This window comes from Malus sylvestris, chromosome 15 (genome assembly GCF_916048215.2).
Source record: "Malus sylvestris chromosome 15, drMalSylv7.2, whole genome shotgun sequence".
Taxonomy (NCBI): domain Eukaryota; kingdom Viridiplantae; phylum Streptophyta; class Magnoliopsida; order Rosales; family Rosaceae; genus Malus; species Malus sylvestris.
This window is the reverse complement of record NC_062274.1, coordinates 49,630,251-49,651,357: the sequence shown is the minus strand read 5'-3', so window position 1 is coordinate 49,651,357 and position 21,107 is coordinate 49,630,251. Positions and strand designations below refer to the sequence as shown.

The following is a 21,107-nucleotide window of genomic DNA, read 5'->3' as shown; positions in this document are numbered from 1 at the left end:
CGATCCACTGTCTCCTCCTTCCCCCTTCCTTTTTCTACTGTTTCACATATGTACCATTGTCCCCTCTCCCTTTGTATTCATTTTGTTTCGCCTCCAAGGAAGCCCTTGGCGCAGGAGCTTCGGTGTCGCAGAGGGATCTCAAATTGCGAAGATCGTTTTCGGATCCAAAGTTCTTCAAGCGAAGACCGTTATCTCTGTTTTATGGGTCTAATTCCAGTTCAATCGACAAAAATAGAGAACCCATTTTTGCATATCGATTAAGTGTTCTTTTGTCTGTTCGTCGGGAAGCAAATAGGGGGTTGGGTTCGCAGGATGATGGAGATTGGCAAAAAGGCTAGATTTTGATGACTAGGTTCGCATGATGTTGGTAGTTTTCGAGGGGCTTAGCGAAGATCAATGAGTGAAGGACTTAGTCAGCACGAGTCCGACTTAGTCTCATTAAACTCAATCCCTTCTCACACCAAACACGGACTGGTAAGTCAGTCCAGTCCAATGAATTCTAACGAAACCAAACAAACGCCCCCTAAATATACATCATAAGTACATTTCTGTATTGGACTGCAACGACACAATCACTTTTTCTTGCAGCTCAAGACTTGGACTTGGAGCATTGCATCGCTTCATGCGATGGCCGTACAAGCTTTCTTAGAAATGACGATCGAGCGATGTAAATTTATTGGCCAATTGATTGGATGTAAATTTATTGGTTCATGCGATCGAGTGATCATGGAAAAATATAGTCTCATATTGCTATATTAAATCAAATAGAAAATGGCTTATTCTATTAATACTCCACATATTGTTGATTAAACCTCACATACTTAATACACTTCATAATTACTTTTTCAATTAAAAATTATATTAATATACCCCACATACTTTCTCATAATACCCTTACACCCCACATTCCCCCCCCCCCCACATTTTCTATACACCCCATTCTTCAAATCTTATAATACTCATTTTCAATTTTTATAAATTAAATTGACTTAGGATTAAAACTCTAACATTCTCTAAAAAGAGAAGTCTACAATCTTGGTCTGTTGAGCTTGAATTTCATTGGGTCATCACAGTCAATCTCCTTTTCTCTGTCTCTTAAGCCTTGTGCTAACAAAAAAGGATTTCTGCAAAAAAAAATAGCAACTAGGATGAACCTAATAGAGCAAAAGTAAACCCAAGAAGATGAATAAAAACGGAAAAGGCGTTGCTGGGTTAGCCTCCTATGAAATTGGGTATTATCGAAAGCAAAAGCAAGCTTAAGTAATTACCGATGTTGTTGAATAATTAAAACAATGACGAATATGAAATTTTACCTCATGTGAAGCTTCCAAAATACTGATATCATGTTCCATTCGTTAATTTTTTTTCTCAATCGACGTGTTTATTGTTTCAATAGTTAGAATTTTATTCAACAATGGATTGGAGGGTGAGAGGGGTTTTGATAGTTATAGAAGATAAATAATACTTTAAAAGTAATTTGTGGTGTACTTAGAAATTTTATATTTTCTTTAAACCTCATAAGGTCAAAATTGTCATTGCATAGTAGGTTACATAAGCCACTTAATATTAAATTTTAATGTGATGTGCTAATAAAAAAAACCATAGAAAATTAAGAAATAAGTGCTATAATTATATATCAAAATAATGCATGCACACGAGTAACCAATATTAAATGAATATGATATAATAGGTTAGAAAAACCTAGAAATAAGGTCGAGGCAAGTGTTACACTTTGTCCTTAAGACAAGTTTATGCCCCACTACGGTGTTTATGGTTGATCGGCGTTTGTCTCTCAAGATATAATGACCACGTCCTTGTAATAGTAGCACTCTAAATCACAAGCCTCTAATGAACCACGATTGTGTTGAATATTCTCTCATGTGGACTCAATGAGACTATCTAATATTTAGTTACTCTATGTATAATTATGTAACTAATAAAATGATTGATTGATTATAGGGGGCTTTCTTATTTATAAAATTTGAGATACATTTTTTGGAAAATATGTGATCATTCATAAAGAGTCAAAAGTTGCATCTCTTCATTAATATAGACACATATTCCACCCAAAAACATCACTTATAATTTCAATTCAATTAATAAATTTAATATAATAATAAAAATAATATTAAATTTTCCAACAAACTCTACCCACATGGCCATGGTGATTCGATCCAGGACTTCAATTCCATTTCCACCTTCAATCACATTTATAAATATATGATCCAAGACCACATCTTTCCCGCTCTAATTTCTATTGAGAGTGTGAATCTCATATTGAAAAAAGAAAAGACCTTATATGTATTTATAAGTAATAGGTTTATTCCCCGTGTTGCCAGTTAGTTTTATGGTGAACATCAAACTTCCTTCAAGTTTTGCAGTCAAATTATATCAAAGTATTGCAACTTAGTACTACTAGTTAGTGATATTCCTCTTTACTTGTAAGTGACAGGTCTTAGGTTCGATTCTCGCTAAAAGCGAATTTGAACCACATTATTGCTAGTCATTGTGAGGCTTAGCCCAATCCCCTACCCCTTAGTATAGATAAATATTATTTGTTAAAAAAAATTATATCAAAGTATCAAAATTTTACCAAAATAATTACCAAAACATACAAAGAATAGGGTAAAATATATAGGGTAAAAGACTGTTTACTACCCTCATGTTTCATGGTTTTCAACATTTAGTACATCAAGTTTTTTTCGTCTCAGAGTCATACCTAAAGTGTAAATTTTGGGACAGTCTCATACATCCGTTAGTCAAACTGTTAGTTCTCCCGTTAAGTGATGACGTGGCGCCCATGTGGACAATAACGTGACGCCACGTGTCAGCCACGTTTTTTTTTTTCTTCTTCTTCTTCTTCTTTCTTCTTTCTTCTTCTTCTTCTTCTTCTTCCACCCGACTGCAAACTTTTTTTTTTCTTCCTCCTTCTCCTTCTTCCTTCCTCCTTCTTCCTTCCCCTTCTTCTCCTTCTTCTTTCTTCTTCCTTCTCCTTCTCCTTCTCCTTTTTCTTCCTCCGAATCTGGGAATTTTTTTTTTCTCTTTCTTCTTCTTCTTTCTTCTTTCTTCTTCTTCTTCTTCTTCCACCCGACTGCAAACTTTTTTTTTTCTTCTTCTTCCTTCCTCCTTCTTTCTTCCCCTTCTTCTCCTTCTTCCTTCTTCTTCCTTCTCCTTCTCCTTTTTCTTCCTCCGAATCTGGGGATTTTTTTTTTTCTCTTTCTTCTTCTTCTTTCTTCTTTTTTCTTCTTCTTCTTCTTCCACCCAACTGCAAACTTTTTTTTTCTTCCTCCTTCTCCTTCTTCCTTCCTCATTCTTCCTTCCCCTTCTTCTCCTTCTTCCTTCTTCTTCCTTCTCCTTCTCCTTCTCCTTTTTCTTCCTCCGAATCTGGGGAATTTTTTTTTTCCTACTTCGTTCTCCTTCCTCCTTATTCCTTCTTCTTCTTCTTCTTCTTCTTCTTCCTCCGAATCTGCCCAGATTCGTTTTTTTTTTTTTCCTTCTTTCTTCTTCTTCCTCCTTCTTCCTTCTTCCTTCCTCCTTCCCCTTCTTCTCCTTCTCCTTCTCCTTCTTTTTCTTCTTCTTCTTCTTCTTCTTCTTCCTTCGAATCTGGGGAAGTTTTTTTTTTTTTTTTTTCTTCTTCTTCCTCCTTCTTCCTTCTCCTTCCTCCTTCCTCCTTCTTCCTTCCTCTTCTTCTTCTTCTTCTTCTTCCTCCGAATCTGCCCAGATTCGGCTTTTTTTTTTCTTTTTTTTTTCTTCTTTCTTCTTCTTCTTCCTCCGACTGCAACTTTTTTTCTTTTCTTTTTTTCCCTCCTTCTTCTTCTTCCTCCTTCTTCTTCCTTCTTCTTCTTCTTCTTCTTCTTCTTCCTTCCTCCTTCCTCCTTCCTCCTTCTTCATCTTCCTCAAAAAAAAAAAAAAAAAAACCGAATTTGGGCAGATTCGGAGGAAGAAGAAGAAGAAGAAGAAGAGGAAGGAAGAAGGAGGAAGAAGGAGGAAGAAAAAAAAACTTCCCCAGATTCGGAGGAAGAGAAGGAAGAAGGAGAAGAAGGGGAAGGAAGGAGAAGGAGGAAGGAAAAAAAAATGGTGCAGTCAGGTGGAAGAAGAAGAAGAAGAAGAAGAAGAAGAAGAAAAGAAGAAAGAAAGAAAAAAAAAACGTGGCTGACACGTGGCGCCCAGTCATTGTCCACATGGGCGCCACGTCATCACTTAACGGGAGAACTAACAGTTTGACTAACGGATGTATGAGACTATCCCAAAATTTACACTTTAGGTATGACTCTGAGACGAAAAAAATTTGATGTACTAAATGTTGAAAACCATGAAACATGAGGGTAGTAAACAGTCTTTTACCCAAATATATAATATAAATTTGACTCATCATTGAACAATGGGAGTTTTAATTATAGGAGCCAAACACTTGAATAGTGTGTATAATGCATACAAGTTTTTATAAGAAGTGACAAACATTATATTACTACAGTTACAATATATCGCATACACCATCAATAATTTATATCCAGCATTTGACTTTCCTCTTAGAAGTGAAATTATAAGAACAAATATAAATTTTGCCTACAACAAATATTAATATGTCCAGTGAAATTATATCTTCTGGAGACTGGAGAACAAATACAAAAAAATTGAACAATGGGGATTAGGGGTGGGTTCAAAAAACCGAAAATCGAAAAAAACCGAAAACCAAACCGGACCGAAGCCGAAAAAAACCGAACCGAAACTGTTCAGTTCGGTTTCGGTTTTTGAGGTTCGAAAACCGAACCGAACTGAACCGAACCGATATATATATTTAATTATTTTTTTCAATGTTTATAAATAGTTTAGTCATACAATTATAACAAAACAGAACTTGTTGTGAAGTTGGTTAGTGAAACTTTCCAAGCTGGTGGAGCGCATGGGTTCGAACCCTCTTCACGCCCCCCGGATTTTGGGATTTTTTTTAATTTTTATAATCAAATCAATAAAACCCTAGCAGCCACACTTTTTCTATTTGTCACTCCCCTCATCTCTCTCTGCGCAGCCACACTTCCAGACTTCCTCCATGCCTCCAATTTCTCCCTCTTCTCTCTCAGTCCTCCCTCAAGCTCCAGCACCGATCCCCATGGCTGCGAGCGTGCAGACCCTGCAGCAACCCTTCCTCTCACTCGCCGTCGCCGTCTTCAGCACCCATCCCCGTCACCGTCTCTCAGCGATCTTTCTCTTATCCCTCTCACTCGCCGTCGACTTTCTCTCGCCGGTTCAAGGCTCAAGTGTCGACCCACAAATCCCCTCCTTTGCAAGGTTAGTCTCTCACCCCATGATGCGTTTTGCATATTTTTTTTTCAATTTCGTTGGTTCTGAACTTCTGATGAATTTGATCTGTAGCTTCTAAATTTCATGGTTTTGCAATTTGTTTTGAGTTGCTGCAGATTACTTGTTGTTTTTTGTGTCTGAGATTGTGAATAACTAGTTTAATCCATCTGGTAGTAAATTTAAAGTGGAAGCGGAGAGGAAGATTTTGGAGGTGAGGGAGGGACAAAATAATGAAATGGCTTGTGAAAATTTAAGTGGGAAAATTGATGTGAATAAACAAACTAAAGGGTCAGAACTCAGAAACATGGTTAATATATAACAAACATGGTTGTTTGATGTGCTTCTGAACGAGCAGCAGAAATATGGTTACTTATTTTACTCAATAGCACAGATTCTTTGTGACGTGTTTAGCACAGATTCTTCAATTGGTTTTAAGTTTTAACCTGAATATGGTTACTTATTTTACCATTTCCAAAGCAATCTAGATGGCTGATATTAACTACATTTGTGCATAGGCTTCTAGATGACTGAAGACGAAAATGCTGAATTGAGCGAAAAAAAGATTGAAGAGCAACAATGGCCTGTGATGAAAGAGATTGAACAGAAAAATGTGACTTTGTTGAACGAGGCTGAAGAGAAAAATGCTTCGTTAAGCGTAAACAAGTTTGAAGTGCAGGACACGACATTGATGAACAAGACTGAAGGGAAAAATGCGCCATTGTTGAACGAGACCGAAGAGAATAATGTGCATTTTTTGTGGTTGTTTTGGATTTTTTGGAGGAAAAAAAAAAACCGAAAAAAAACCGAAACCGAACCGAAAAAAACCGAAAAAAATTTGGGCCGAACCGAAATTTCGGTTTGGTTTCGGTTTTGGCAAAAAACCGAACCGATAAGAACCGAACCCAGCCCTAATGGGGATTTTATTATAGGAACCAAACACATACATAGTGTGTACACTGCATACAAGCTTTCTTAGAGCTGACAAACATTACATTACTTCAGTTACACAACATATTGCATACACCATCAAGAATTTATATCCAGCTTTTGACTTTCCTATCAAATATTCCTCCGCCATAGGTAGACACAATAATCTCAAGGAGAAGGGGAAATTGCATCCAAACAAATAAAATGACGGGAACACCAGCAAGGGAAATTATTGGAGTACTAATCGATGATTTGTCACGAAGCATGAGGAATATGGCAGAAGAGAAGGCAACCATCATGGTTGCAACGGAGATGAAGAGTGTGGAAAGTCCTATTATCATCTTTGTGGGTAAGGATTTGAGAAAATCATCTTCAGCATAACGCGATGTAAGGATGCTCAGAAACATCAACGCTGAAGTTACAGAAGAAAAGAGCGAAATTGCATCTGAAACTACAAAAACCATAAATAACTTTTCATTTAAGAATATGGGAAACCCTGTTTCTTGATTGTGTCCACCCGGAACTGTGAATGCTGCAGCAAACATGATTGTAATAATGAGGGCACTAACAATTATATAAGAACTTGCTGTGTCTTTCATCCACTTTTCTCCTTTCTCATGCAATTCCTTGTGGTTCTTGGTAAAGAATCTAGCGGCATTCAAACCATATTCTGTAAAAGGTGGGGCTCTCGGGGTTGTAACCATGCTCTCTACCTCCTGCATTTCATTGAACAAAAATTAATACATCGTAGTGATATGAGGTGATCGCATTCTTTCAGTAATTTTAAAGGAAAAAAAATGAAGGATATATGTGCATCTTATTGAAATTTGGCCATTATAAGCAACTGTTTTGTAAACTATTCATTTCATGTTTAGCTTTTATTCTTTTTTGGAAATTTTATTTGAACTCATATATTATCTCTTTAGACTTAAACTTTAAAGGTGATTTTTTTTTTACCTTATTGCATAATTATCATTAAGTACAAGATGAAATTAACAATACAACTAAAACCATATAACGATCTCATAAATAAAAAAATAGAAATTAGGTTCACATTCTTCATTTTTCTATTTCATCGATTAAAAATATTTTTTTTCTTCCAATTTTTTATGACCCTTTGGCTTTTATATCCACATCATTTTTAATTAAATATTTACATATTAGCATATTTAAATTTTACAATTAAAAATTATTTAATCATTTTCAAATACATTTATTTAGTGTTAGAAAGGTTTGATTTGGTATATTTATATTTTTTTGTTAAATTTTGTATCATATATTTTTCTTTTTAATTTGAACCTATTTCTTTATTTGCAACCATTTTTAAAATACAATATTTTTTTTTAGTTTTAATTTGTAACCCCGTACATTTAATTTTTTTTTGTACCCATATTTTTAAACTCTTGATTGTACTAATTTTTTTTAGTCTTTTATTTAAACCCATTCATATATTTATAATGCACCAATTCTTTCATAAAAAAAGGTATCACTGTATTATACGTAAAATGTATCAATGTTTAACACGTAACCATATTTAAAATTATTTTTTTTCCTGAGAATTCACACAATTCAAATTTGAGGAAAAAAAATTATAAATCCTTATTTGGTGTTAACCTTTCCGAGTTGTCCATCCTTGGATCCCGGGTTCGAAACTTCCCCCTTGGCTAAATTATTATAATAGTTTCAAACCTCTCCCCCTCTCTCCAAAATAATAATAATAATAAATTTAAAAATAAAACTTCCATGATTTTAGAAAGAAATATTAATTTTCATAATTAAATTTCTTAATTAACACTAATATTCAGTATTTAGTTCTTCAATCAAATTATTTATTAATAAAATTTCAATCCAAAATTCTGGGCAACGAGGGACATGAACCAGAGTTTCCATTTGAATTCCGTGAGGTTGAGTACGTTGGATTGATTTTGAGGGGCCATAGATATAAATAAGCCTACAAAAATAATATAAAATAATTCTAACCTTGTACCATTGCCTTTCTCTCTGCATTTGCAAGGCTGCACCCGGAATACAATCAAGCTTTTCCTTTGCCAATGGATCTAACTTCCCAGCATGATATAGCATTTTTTCCACCCGGTTATTATTCAAAGTCGCAAGGTAATTTCTTGTACCAGCCCCGTATACAAGGCTATAAACTTTTTCTTGACGGCATTCAACAGCGTAATGAAATATGGACTCCTGAAATGCGGGCTCTTTAACCATGGAGTGTGGAAGTAGGGAATCTGGAAATATGGGCTCTTCGTATGGTCCTTTCCTTGGTCTTTTTCTGATCAATAACTCTGGTTTGGCTTTGCATAAAGAAATAACGATCTCAACAATCCCATTTTCAACAGCATTGAATACTGTTTCATATAGTTTATATCTCATCATTTCTTCATTATTTAAATGTTTTATCTTCTCACAAGTGCGGTTCAAAATTTGAAGTGACCGAACATGGAGCAATTTCAGATCACGAATGCGGTTGATTCCTACATTGACATTCAAAACAATAGTACAACTCACAACCATATTTTTACGAGTCCATTAATAAATAAATTGATAATTTAAACAAATGAAAACTGAGAGTTGATTTTCACACAATTTTAAGTTTCTCACATAATCCTCTAAATTTGGGGAAATTTTTTTTTGTGCCCGGAATATGGACGGTACACCAAGCGTTATTATATAAGTGAAGAGAAGTTTTATTTTTCAAGTTAGTTAATTTTTTAACACAAGTATCTCACCACTTATATAATGACACGTCACCGTATTTCAAGCACATTGAAAAATTTCTTCTAAACTTGATAAATCAGACAAAATCAACATGCATAATTTCAACGGAGGTGTGAGAGAAGTTACTTGTGTGTTTACCAGTTTCTATAAAAATAAAAAAACTTAATGCCCACATACCCAAAGACTCTGAAAGCCTCGATGGAAGTCCTTGTAATAAACCGAAGACTGCGAAACAAATTTAAAATTAAATTTTGCTGCCAAAATTCTTCATATGCTAATTTGGTCATATATGGCATAAGCAAAGAAAAATAAAATAAAATTCTTATTTATTGTAGGGAAATTTTATATGAAACCCTACAGCACCATATGATTTGGAAGCTTGCAGCAGCCTGCCTATGCCCATTCCAACTGCAATTTCCAAATCCAATTGGGTTCTGTATTTCTAATCCAGTCCGTATAAATCCTCGAAGGTTTTGATCCCAATAAAAAATTTGGTCCCAAATTCAAATGAATCTTCATATAAATTTGACTCCAATAAATCAATAAAAAAGAAGTGATTTTCACACACCCTTTGTAGTTTGCATTCCCTACTTCATGGTCATCAAATTGAATAAATTCAACAAAATCAACAACCATGATTAAATAAGGATATGTAAGATGTTTAAAAGAGTGTGTGAAAATCACTTACCTATAAAAATGAAACAAATGGACTTGATCTTGCTGACAAGTCCTTCAAGGTTGACAGAGGGAGAGAGTATACGGCGACTCTTTGGATGAATAATTGGAGAAAAATACAAAAAATTAACAGAACATATGAAAAGGACTTCAACATATCAAATCTTAGTTTGAGTTTTGAGATGTAACATACCTGTGCTATTCCTTTGATCACCTTGTTCATTTTCTTGATTTTGAACATTTATCCGAGCATCACTAACGGAAGGAGCATGCTCTACGTGTATATCTACCAAGAAATACGACTTCCTCATTCAAAATACTCCTTGTACATAATATCTTTGACATTAGACCAATTTTCTTTTACTACAGATTTTGTGAATGTAAACACGACATTATGATAGTATCCATTTATAGTACGATTATGTGGAAGGTGACATTTATACATGCCACATATAATGTTGACAAATTTGATGGTAATAAGAGAAAAGGGAAAATATTACTAACATTTATAAATCCACCGTTGCCAACATTTGAGCGACGTCCCACTCAGAAATGCTGAGGGCAGAAAAGCAAATTCATATATAGGGTAACTTTCAAAGCCTTTAGCACATCCCAAGCCCGGGCAACGGTCAAGTAACTCGAATACAAGATCTGTATGTATGCACATTTAGACTATATATGTGTATGAGGCTCCTTAAAGGCTCTTTAAGGAGAGGAATCTCCATTTTAACTGAAAAATAAGGATGATGCGACAGCCGTCCGATCTCTTTTAATGAGATCGTGGGGTTGCAACTAAACACAACTTATTACATTTCTTCTCTTTTTCTCCGTTGCTCCGAATCGAACCCAAATCTTTTCCCCCTGATCATTTTGGGCAACCTGGAGAACGGATTTAAGGATTTTGGAGTTTTTTTTTCCTTTCAATTTCTAATTTCTAGAGATTGGTTTCAACGATTTGCTTTTTTTTTTTTTTTCAAATATTAAAGATTAAAACTTTTTAGATTTGTTACTGAATTGAGTTAAGTGGATTTACATACGCATAAAAAAAATTGTGGACATAAACAATTTAGTTTTAGAATTGTTTCATATCGTTTTCTTTGGCTCGAGTAAGCGTTCTGAAGAAACTTCAGTTAAGTTATGCTATAGAAAAAAAGATGATTCTTGAGTTTTTTATCGAGTTCTGACTCAAATTTTTCAGTGGTTAGAAATTGAAGATGAAAAAAGAGGAACAGAGTCACAACCCAAGTTCAGATCTACAATTAAATCGAATTAGAAGTTATTACCACGCCTTCTCCATTAACCTGCAACCCAGAATCAGAACTTGAAAAATAAATTCCCACTCTCCAGAACGTTCAAAATGGTAAATGGAGGAAACATGAAATGTAATAAATGCATCTTTAATGTCCAGCCGCACGATCTCACTAAAAGAAATCAGACGGCTCGCCGCATCATCTCTATTTTTCAGCTAAAATGGGGATCCCGCTTGATAAAAGGCACATATATATGTATATATACTATATATAGTGCAGAAAGGGCCGGTTAAGAGTAGTTTCGTTACCAAATTGTTTGGCCTGAAGACAATAGATAACAAGTTGAGAGCCGCAAGGGCCGTTTTCTGGCTTTAGATCTTCGAGGAGAGTTAGAGGGTAGAGGTACCGAACTATATCCCATCGGTCATTCTTAGCAGCACTGAGAATCGGAGTCATTTGGTCGCCATCGGCAATACGGAGTAGTTTGTTGTTCTTCGCAACCAAGCATTTAACGATCTTGAGGTCTTTTGCAGCAGCAATAGTAAGAGCCGTCTCACCATCATCATTTTTGGTCTCCAATTGCTCTTCCGTCATCAACTGCACCAGCTCTTCCACTATATCCCATCGGTCCTTGTTAGCAGCAATGACAATCGGAGTGCTTCCGCGGCCATCGGCAATACAGAGTAGTTTGTTGTTCTTTGCAACCAAGCATTTAACGATCTTGAGGTTTTTTGCAGCAGCAATAGTAAGAGCCGTCTCACCATCATCATTTTTGGTCTCCAATTGCTCTTCCGTCATCAACTGCACCAGCTCTTCCACTATATCCCATCGGTCATGCTCAGCAGCAATGACAATCGGAGTCCTTCCGTGGCCATCGGCAATACCGAGTAGTTTCATGTTCTTTGCAACCAAGCATTTAACGATCTTGAGGTCTTTTGCAGCAGCAATAGTAAGAGCCGTCTCACCATCATCATTTTGGGTCTCCAATTGCTCTTCCGTCATCAACTGCACCAGCTCTTCCACTATATCCCATCGGTCCTTGTTAGCAGCAATGACAATCGGAGTCCTTCCGCGGCGATCGGCAATACGGAGTAGTTTGTTGTTCTTCGCAACCAAGCATTCAACGATCTTGATGTTTTCTGCAGCAGCAATAGTAAGAGCCGTCTGACCCCTATTATTTTTTGTCTCCAATTGCTCTTCCGTCATCCACTGCAACAGTTCTTCCACAATTTGCTCGTGCCCATGGTCTGCTGCTATGTGAAGAGCTGTGTCCCCATGTGAATCCGTTGCTGTTATTGGACTGGGGTGTAGGTTGAGAAACTCCTTCGCTTTACACCAATTACCCCACCGTACATATTGGAACCAACGTTTATAATCAACTGTCAAGGGTACGTATGTAATTAAATATGGCATTTTATACAAGGGATATATTAACTACTTTCTGATGAGATATCCCTCCTTATTTGGTGGAGGAGAAATGACAGAAAGAAAAGAAAAGAAAAAAATAGTGAAGACTGAATAAAGTAAGAGGAATGCTAGATAGCTTCCTCATTCCCCTTTACCTATTCACTTTTTTCACTCATCACTTGATATGTGTGTTCTACTACCAAATTAAACTCATAACTCATTGGTAAAAATTTAGTTTAATTTGTTGGTAGAATACACTTGTCAAGTCTCAAATTAGGAGTAAAAAAGATAAATATGAAAGGTACATCATTTTTAAAAAGTAAAATAAAAACTGAGATGGTTAATTATTGGTTTTGCGATGGGACGTGAAGCAAGGAAACCTATTGTTTTCTTGGTTTCTTAGTTCCTATAAAAGCCATACCCTCATACGTTTCTATCATCCGTACATAACTCAAATACAGAGTTTTGGATAGAAACAAAACCTCAGGAGTAACATTTGTTGTGGGAATATATTTTGGAATAATGCTAGGAAAACCAAATCTATAGACTAAATTTTGAAAATTAAAGAACATGAAAGTTGATGATTGGTTACACATATCATTTAGTTTGCACATTATTTAGTTTGCAAATTTAGTTTTTAAATTTAGTCCCCTAACATTACCCTATGTATTGTATGAGTCCAAATTTTCTGCACTCAAAATTCTCTATCTAATTGAGTGACATGTCTTTTAACTTAATTTCAAGTATCACTGCTGGCGAGCATATCCAAAACGTTTGAAGTGAAACTTGGAACAGCAAAATCGGTTTTCTCAATCATACCTTATCCCACCTAAGTTTGAAGAGAGGGGGAGGTGTGGCATGCATAAATTTGAAAGCAGAAGTTCAAAAGGGTGCACCGTTGGTTTTCTTCTCTATTTTTTTTTTAATTTTAGGTATTAATAGTTAACACTGTTAAGTTGTGATTAAGTGATAAAATGTAAAAGAACAGGTGTCAACAAATTGAAAAAGAAACAGAGAGGCCACATGGGTTTCTGGTGAAGAAAATTTAGAACTCATTTTGTATGGAAATGAATCCTCTCCGGATCACTTCCTCCTAACCTGTCAAATCAGGGAATCCGTGCCACTAAAATTTGATCAAACGGCTACAAACAATGACCCACTTTAAAAGTTATAATAACTTCAGTCGTTGGATCAAATTTCAATAGTCTGGATATTCTGATTTGGTGGATTAGGAGGAAGGGATCCAGAGCTGATCCCTTTCCATTTTGTATCCCATTATTTTTACAGTGGAAGATGTTAGGTCCAAGGACCGTCAATTTGTTTGTTGACTCTCATTATTCGTTCTTTCCCGAACCTTTCCTTCTTCAATTCTCCTAAAGTAACTTCAAATAAATTACTTCAAGCACATAGAATGTTAAGACTTTAATCTAGTTTCTATTTATACACAACAATCTCTTCACACCCAACAATCTCTAATCCTTAATTTGATATCAAATAAACATACCCCTGAATAAGTGGGGTATGCTCGTTTGAGATAACAATCCCAACAATGTTTGGGTTGTTATTCGTGTGATTGTTGAATATCTCTCTTGAAAAATGAATTCATTTATGTTTATATCCCATCATTCTCTATTGGGAAATATATCTCATTTTTCCTATCTTATTTTTGCTGTAGTTTAAATTGAACTATTCTATAAAGATAGATCTAATTTAACTGAAAAGAGCTAGGCCAAAGCTGAAACTGACACTACTCACGTCTCTCTTTTTATTGACAAAAAAAATAAAAGGACGTCTCTCCTTTTAATGAATATGAACAAAAAAAATGTCAAATATTAGTGGCTTTTCCTTTTGGAAGGCCAAATAAATTGGGCTCACTATACTTCGTATACAGTACGACAAAAAGGCAGAGGTACGTTTGTCACCTCAAAGTTAAGGAGTTCCTCATAAAAATAAAAATAAACCTTCGTTATTGATTCATAGTTCGTGCTTATGATAAAAATAGTTCAAATTATAAATTACTTAATAAAAATCATCTTTGTAGAAAATCAATTAATTCTAAAGTTATATAGTCAATCAATTGTAACAAATAGATATAGATAGTTTGTAATGCTTGTATTGAATCTAAATATCTGTTTTTAGACTGTTCAATGAATAAATGATTTCATAATTTATTATTTTACAAAAAGAATCTTTACCAAGTGATTTACAACATTATCAATTATGATCACAAGCATAAAATTCTGTAAATCAGTCAGAGAGTATTTTGATAATGAACTTCTCCTCGTCCTGTGAGGGTCCAAGTCAATTCCAAAGACAAATGCCTAATTATATGGAAAAGGCAAAGGTGCACATACCTGTTCCTGTGGCTTGGGATGCTTCAGCTGTGTCTGCCATCTCCAATCCGGAATCTGGGCTTGGCAACATCGATCTGTAAATTTATGAAATCTAAATTTATATCGATCGAGCATATGTTAGAACTAGTAAGAAAAAACTAATACTCACAGATTGAATTTTTGGGCAATCTTCGGATTAAGCTATGTGCACATAGTGCAGCCAAAGTTCATCTTTGGGTATGCTCGTTTAAGATAACAAATCAGCCATTTAAGGTTAGGACAACTGCGGGCTCCTTCAAAAATTTAAATTTAACATACCCAAAGTTCATCTTTGGGTATGCTCGTTTAAGATAACAATCTCTTCACTCCTAAAGTTTTGAGATAACCTTATTGTGAAACACTGGATTATAGGGAAAAAATTTAAATTTAAATTTTAAACAAAACGATAAAAGAAAACAATACACAATATATTAATAAACATGTCGAATCTATGGTGGTTAAAGTCCTTACTCCGTCGGGGAAACGGGGCGGCTTGTCGGGGAAGTCGAACCCGACCGAGCTCGTGGTATTATGTGAATGCTATACATACAAAAGACACGGCCGTGTTGAGTTTGAGGAGTAGACCACGAGGGTGGTTTGGAGGTTGAGCCACAGGAGGTAGTTTCGCTCTCTGCGCTGCAGAGAGAAGAGGAGTGAGGGAGAGACCGAAAGAAAGAAGAGAGAGAAGTGGTACCCTGTGGAATGATTTTCTAAAAGATGAAAGTTTCTGTATATAAAAGCCTCCTTCACTAGAAGACAAAACAAATATTTTTTGTGACAAAACATCACACGTGAAGCACGTATAGAATAGCTTTGAGTGTAAATTTACCATTTTGCCCTTAAACTTTAAACGAACGTCACTTGCCAAGTTTTGAGCTTTCCATCTAATCCACAGAAAGAAGATATTTATTAGCAAATTAATAGATACTCAGAGGATCAAATGCGAAAGTTTCCGCATAGAAAAGCCTCCTTCACTAGTAGACAAAACAGATATTTTTAAGAGAATTTTAACAAAAAGCTGCCGGTACTGTTTACTTTAACAAAAAATTATATTTTTACACTAAAAAGTTAATCCTGGTACTATTCACTTTACCCTTTATTTTGTCCTTATCGTTAAAACTTAAAGTTTTCAAACCCTTTTTCATTAATTTTCCTTATTTTTAATGACAAAACACCACTTTGCCCTTCAAACATTAAACGAATGTCATTTTTTTTGTTACTAGTTGGATTTGGGTTCTTTTTGCGCTCACACATTAGTAGTGATGAGTACTACTCAAATACAATAAAAAAGGAAACAAAATATGAACTGAGCTTAAACGTCTATGTAGGATTTCACTCAGCTCAACATGAGCATTTTGTCATTTTACAACTTCAGGGAAAGAAATTACAACAAAATTAGAGACTGTTGGAACCAAATTTGAGCACCGCTGTGAGTGGTGATTGAGCACAAATCCGAGTAACATGCAAAATAGTAAATAATAGTGAGCAAGCCTAGGACCGGGGGTGTACCGGCCAAAGAATATTTGACGGTCAAGTTAGTAAATGATTTTAGACTCAAGCAGTGGGTAAGAGAATTGAAATGTTTAGATTTCGTTATATTATAGATGAACCCTAGATGGTTGCATTTATACCGTGGGGAGAGAAACATTTTTAGGATAAAATCTTTGTTCTAAGTTGGGAGAATCCTAGATTATAGGAACCCCAAGACTTATAAAATTTGATTGTGTCCATATCCGGATCAGATCGCGTGTCTTGCATAACAAGCATGGTCATTCAATGGAGTCACATGACTCTGCCTAGTGCCCCTGAGTAGAGTGATGGTGGCACTACTAGTCCGTCTGTTATAGCTCCGTCCGGAGCTGGTGAGTCCATAACCAGACTTTTGAGGTAGCTATATTTGGATCAACCTTCCTCTGATCTTGGAAAATTATGGTCCCACAATGGCCCCTAACTATCCGTCTAAGAGACAACCCGTTCCCTTTGAGGATGAATTGTTATCCGAAGACCATGCTTTTCAGAGTAAGCTGAAATGCATACCGTTTTAGTCTTCAATTTCTTGTGAGCTAGTCTGATTCATTAAAGGGAGATAGTTGAGTCGTTCTCAGTTCCATCATGCATCCATCTGAAATCAATCGTCATGATGATGCAAGCCTCTGTTTTGTGCTCATATCTCTTAAAAACAACCACTCGTCTCATGTATTAGCCTTGATTTTCGCATGCGTCGATCTCTAGGCTGGCGACTCTTCATTTTCAACGGTGTGATCTTTTCATGATTCGCCTTTAATAGCCCCTTTAGGCTGCCTGTGGAGCCAAAAATAATTCCGAAAATCCACAAGGAAATATGTGGACTTTTACCCAAGAAATATAAGATTGCCTTCACTAAATGGGCATGGTTCTCAAGCGTCCCATGCGCAGCTCAGTATCACTGTATCATTGCGTTGTTCCATATAAGTAACGTTTTCAATGCAATTTAAATATAAACAATTAAATTGCAATAATGTATTTGCATTTTTGGGCATGTGTTCTGCACCGAATTTACTATTTCATTTTGGTTTTGGTTCTTATTTTGTCTAACTAAATTAGACTTATTTTTTCTTCGAAAAAAATATTATCTACACTAAGGGAGAGGCGGTAGGACTTAACCTCATAATGTACTAGCAATAATCTGGTTGGAACTCGCATTTGGCGAACCTTGAACCTAAGACTTCTCGCTTATAAGTGAAAAGAAATATCATTAAACCATAATTCTAAATAATTTCGATTTCGCTAACATATTGTAAAAATGATATATGAAGTGCAACGTAGAAAATAAATCGGGAGAAGGGAGTTGGAACCCACATACCTTTATTTTTTAGTGGGAGTTGGCACCTTCATACCCTTTTTTTTTGGGTAGGAGTTGGGACCTTCATACCACTGTTTCTTTCCTTGCGATTTTGACACTTTGTATTCTTTCCTTGTTAAATAAAAATTTTGAGAATAATTAATAAAATTTAGTGGTTCAATGGTAAATGATGGATTATAAGGTTCCCTTCAAATTAAAAACTGAAGGTCTCGGGTTTGGGTTCGAAACCCGCTACTAGTGTGGAAGCCAGACTTGAGACTAGAATAAAGCTGAAATATCTCTGTGAGTCTTTTCGACTCCTAAAAAAAGACATCTTATGAAATAAGATGACAAACTAGAAATTTGACCAGCAGGTCCTCAATAATAAACTAATTAAGCAAGGAAAATGATTGTTCACACAAGCTAGAAAATTTCTACTTGTTCACATTAAGAAATATCTGTGCAGTTTGTATCCAACTTAAAAAGTGTTGTTCATTCACATTATGCATATACTAAAATTCAAAACAAAAAACACTATTTATTAACAGTGAAAGGGCGGAATTGCCCTTGGTTTTTTGTTTTTGTCCTCTTTGCACAGAAAAAGAACGACTTTGCCCTCGCTGGGCACGAGTTCTTCATCGCTGTCCTTTCCTGTTCGAGTATTGACTAAAGCAGAGTGAGAGGGACAGGCTTTGTCGGAGTGTCATTTTCCTATATATACTCTGTCTGGAGGCACCCACATCTTTCTCCTTGCCAATATCCCTTCCCCATTTTATTTTATTTTATTTTATTTTCTACTACTAATTATTATATATTTGGCAAAATACCAAACCCCTCTCTCTCTCTCTCTCTCTCTCTCTCTCTTCTGATGAGGATCTATTTCTTGAGCACGAGAGCAAAAGAATAGTCTTCCTTTTTTCATTCAGCCTTTCTGTCACTGTCAGTAAAATTTTCAACCAATGGCTTCAAAGGGATAGAGTTCAGATTTTTATTTTAATTTTTAATTTTTTTAACATCCATATGGACACATATTGATACGTGACGTCCAATCATTATTCATGTAGGTGTCACGTCACATGTTAACAGCTGAATTAGCCGCAATATGTATGAAAGTGTTCCAAAATTATGACTTTAAGTACCACTATGGGATGAAAAAAACTATATATACCAAATGTTGAAAACCAAAAAACTTCATAGTAGTGAGATTAACCCTTCTTTTTGGTTGAATTTTGAACTAGTTTATTTGTATACGACTTTGCTGAATATCAAAATACAGCACTACAAATAATTTGAATATATTTATCAGAGCTTTTATTTAAAGGGATCTTCGTTTTTTTTTTTTAAATAAGGATTAGTTGTGGGACTTACTTTACATCAAACTTCAATCATCCAAACTGTTTATTTTTAAGTCTTCATTTATAGATAATCCTTATAAAAAAATCAATTCAATCTGAAACCATTTACCCATTTGATTGTCATGATGAAATTTCAATTTTTCTTATAACATAGTGTTTGTCAATTTCTTTGACCTTAATTAGATGTTTTAAACATTTTCGATTTCGCTAACAATTTGTAAGAATGATCTATGAAATGCAACTTGAAAATTAAATGGTTTGTGTCGTTAAAGTTCAATGAGAAATAAGCTCCACAACTTATTCCGATTGAAAATATAATTAGATAAATAAAGGGCCTGTATATATCTTTTGTTGTATCAGAGCCCTCATCTTACTTCCGCACGAGTCATCATGAACTGATCATACCGAAACCTCTTTAGATCTTTATCAAGATGCATGAATTTTTCTCTCAATCATATGCCATATTTGTATACATTGCATGATTAAACTTGTTGCCTTTGATTCTTTGAATAAAAGCTTTGTGCCCACTAAATTTTGCACTGGTCTCACAAAAAATTTGCTGGTAAAAAAAAAATGTAACAATATATTGGCCAATGACATCCCACACCTTTTGTTATTTTATTTCTTTTAATTAAATTAATATATTTTTTTAATTTTTTATTATTTAAATATTTGTTTTGGGTATAATATATATATATATATATATGTGTGTTGGAATGTGTAATGGGGTAATTATTATATTATTAAAATAATTAAAGTGTGGCTGACAAAAGTTGATCAAGCACATGGGTGCTTGCTTTCTAAAGATAGAAGGCTGTCTCTCTTTCTTATTCTCTGTAATCTCTCTTTCTCTACAACCAAGTTATTAAATATCGATGATATCGGAAATATCGGTAGTCCAAAAACACGAAAATTTGGATGGAAATATCGGGATATTATCGATATCGATAAAAATTGAATAAAAACCACGGAAATTGTAAGAAAAACTTGGAAATTTTTATTGAAACTTTGCAGGATGTTTATTTAGTCAATTATCTTTTAGTTTATCACAAAAAATTGGAAGGAAATGCATTGCATGATAGATATAACTGATTTAAGTTAATTATATAGCGAGTTGGCAAACATAAAAAATAAATTGGTGAATGTAGAAAAAAAATTATCTATGAAGTGCAACGTAGAAAATAAATTGGGAGAAGGGAGTTGGAACCTACATACCTTTATTTTTTAGTGGGAGTTGGCACCTTCATACCCTTTTTTTTTGGTAGGAGTTGGGACCTTCATACCACTGTTTCTTTCCTTGCGATTTTGACACTTCGTATTCTTTCCTTGTTAAATAAAAATTTTGAGAATAATTAATAAAATTTAGTGATCCAATAGTAAATGATGGATTATAAGGTTCCCTTCAAATTAAAAACTGAAGGTCTCGGGTTCGAAACCCGCTACTAGTATGGAAGCCAGACTTGAGACTAGAATAAAGCTGAAATATCTCTGTGAGTCTTCTCGACTCCTAAAAAAAGACATCTTATGGAATAAGATGACAAACTAGAAATTTGACCAGCAGGTCCTCAATAATAAACTAATTAAGCAAGGAAAATGATTGTTCACACAAGCTAGAAAAATTCTACTTGTTCGCATTAAGAAATATCTGTGCAGTTTGTATCCAACTTAAAAAGTGTCGTTCATTCACATTATACAGTCAAAGGGCGGAATTGCTCTTGGTTTTCTGTTTTTGTCCTCCTTTGCACGGCAAAAGAACGACTTTGCCCTCGCTGGGCACGAGTCCTTCATTGCTGTCCTTTCCTGTTCGAGTATTGACTAAAGCAGAGTCTTTGTCGGAGTGTCATTTTCCTATATATACTCTCGAGGCAACCGTATCTTCTTTTTCCTTCCCAATATCCCTTATTCATTTTATTTTAAGGAAAATTAATTAAAAGAATTTGAAAACTTTGAGTTTTAAGAAAAAAAGATAAAATAAAGGATAAAGTGAATAACACCAAATTTAACTTTTTAATATAAAAATATGATTTTTTGTTAAAATTAACAATATCATGAGCTTTTCGTTAAAACTCGTTTTATTTTATTTTATTTTCTTCTACTAATTATTATATATTTGGCAAAATACCAAACCCCTCTCTCTCTCTCTGTCTCTTCTGATGAGGATCTGTTGAGCACGAGAAACTGTTTCTTGAGCAAAAGACTAGTCTTCCTTTTTTCATTCAGCCTGTCTGTCACTGTCAGTAAAATTTTCAACCAATGGCTTCGAAGATCA

General features: G+C 34.9%; 1 protein-coding gene and 1 pseudogene across 1 annotated transcript; both read right to left on the bottom strand.

The window, feature by feature from the left end:
• Window positions 1-983: 983 nt before the first annotated feature.
• LOC126606109 (small nucleolar RNA Z107/R87) lies at window positions 984-1,078 on the bottom strand (annotated as a pseudogene).
• A 5,133-nt stretch (window positions 1,079-6,211) lies between these two features.
• LOC126603946 (uncharacterized) lies at window positions 6,212-15,382 on the bottom strand. The gene is made up of 8 exons (XM_050270975.1): window positions 15,134-15,382; window positions 14,645-14,718; window positions 11,192-12,262; window positions 10,138-10,284; window positions 9,827-9,919; window positions 9,136-9,183; window positions 8,209-8,714; window positions 6,212-6,944 (listed from the first exon to the last, which is right to left on the bottom strand). The coding sequence occupies exons 1-8, from the start codon at window positions 15,208-15,210 to the stop codon at window positions 6,336-6,338; spliced, it is 2,625 nt and encodes an 874-aa protein (XP_050126932.1). The 5' UTR covers window positions 15,211-15,382; the 3' UTR covers window positions 6,212-6,335.
• Between the last annotated feature and the right edge of the window lie 5,725 nt (window positions 15,383-21,107).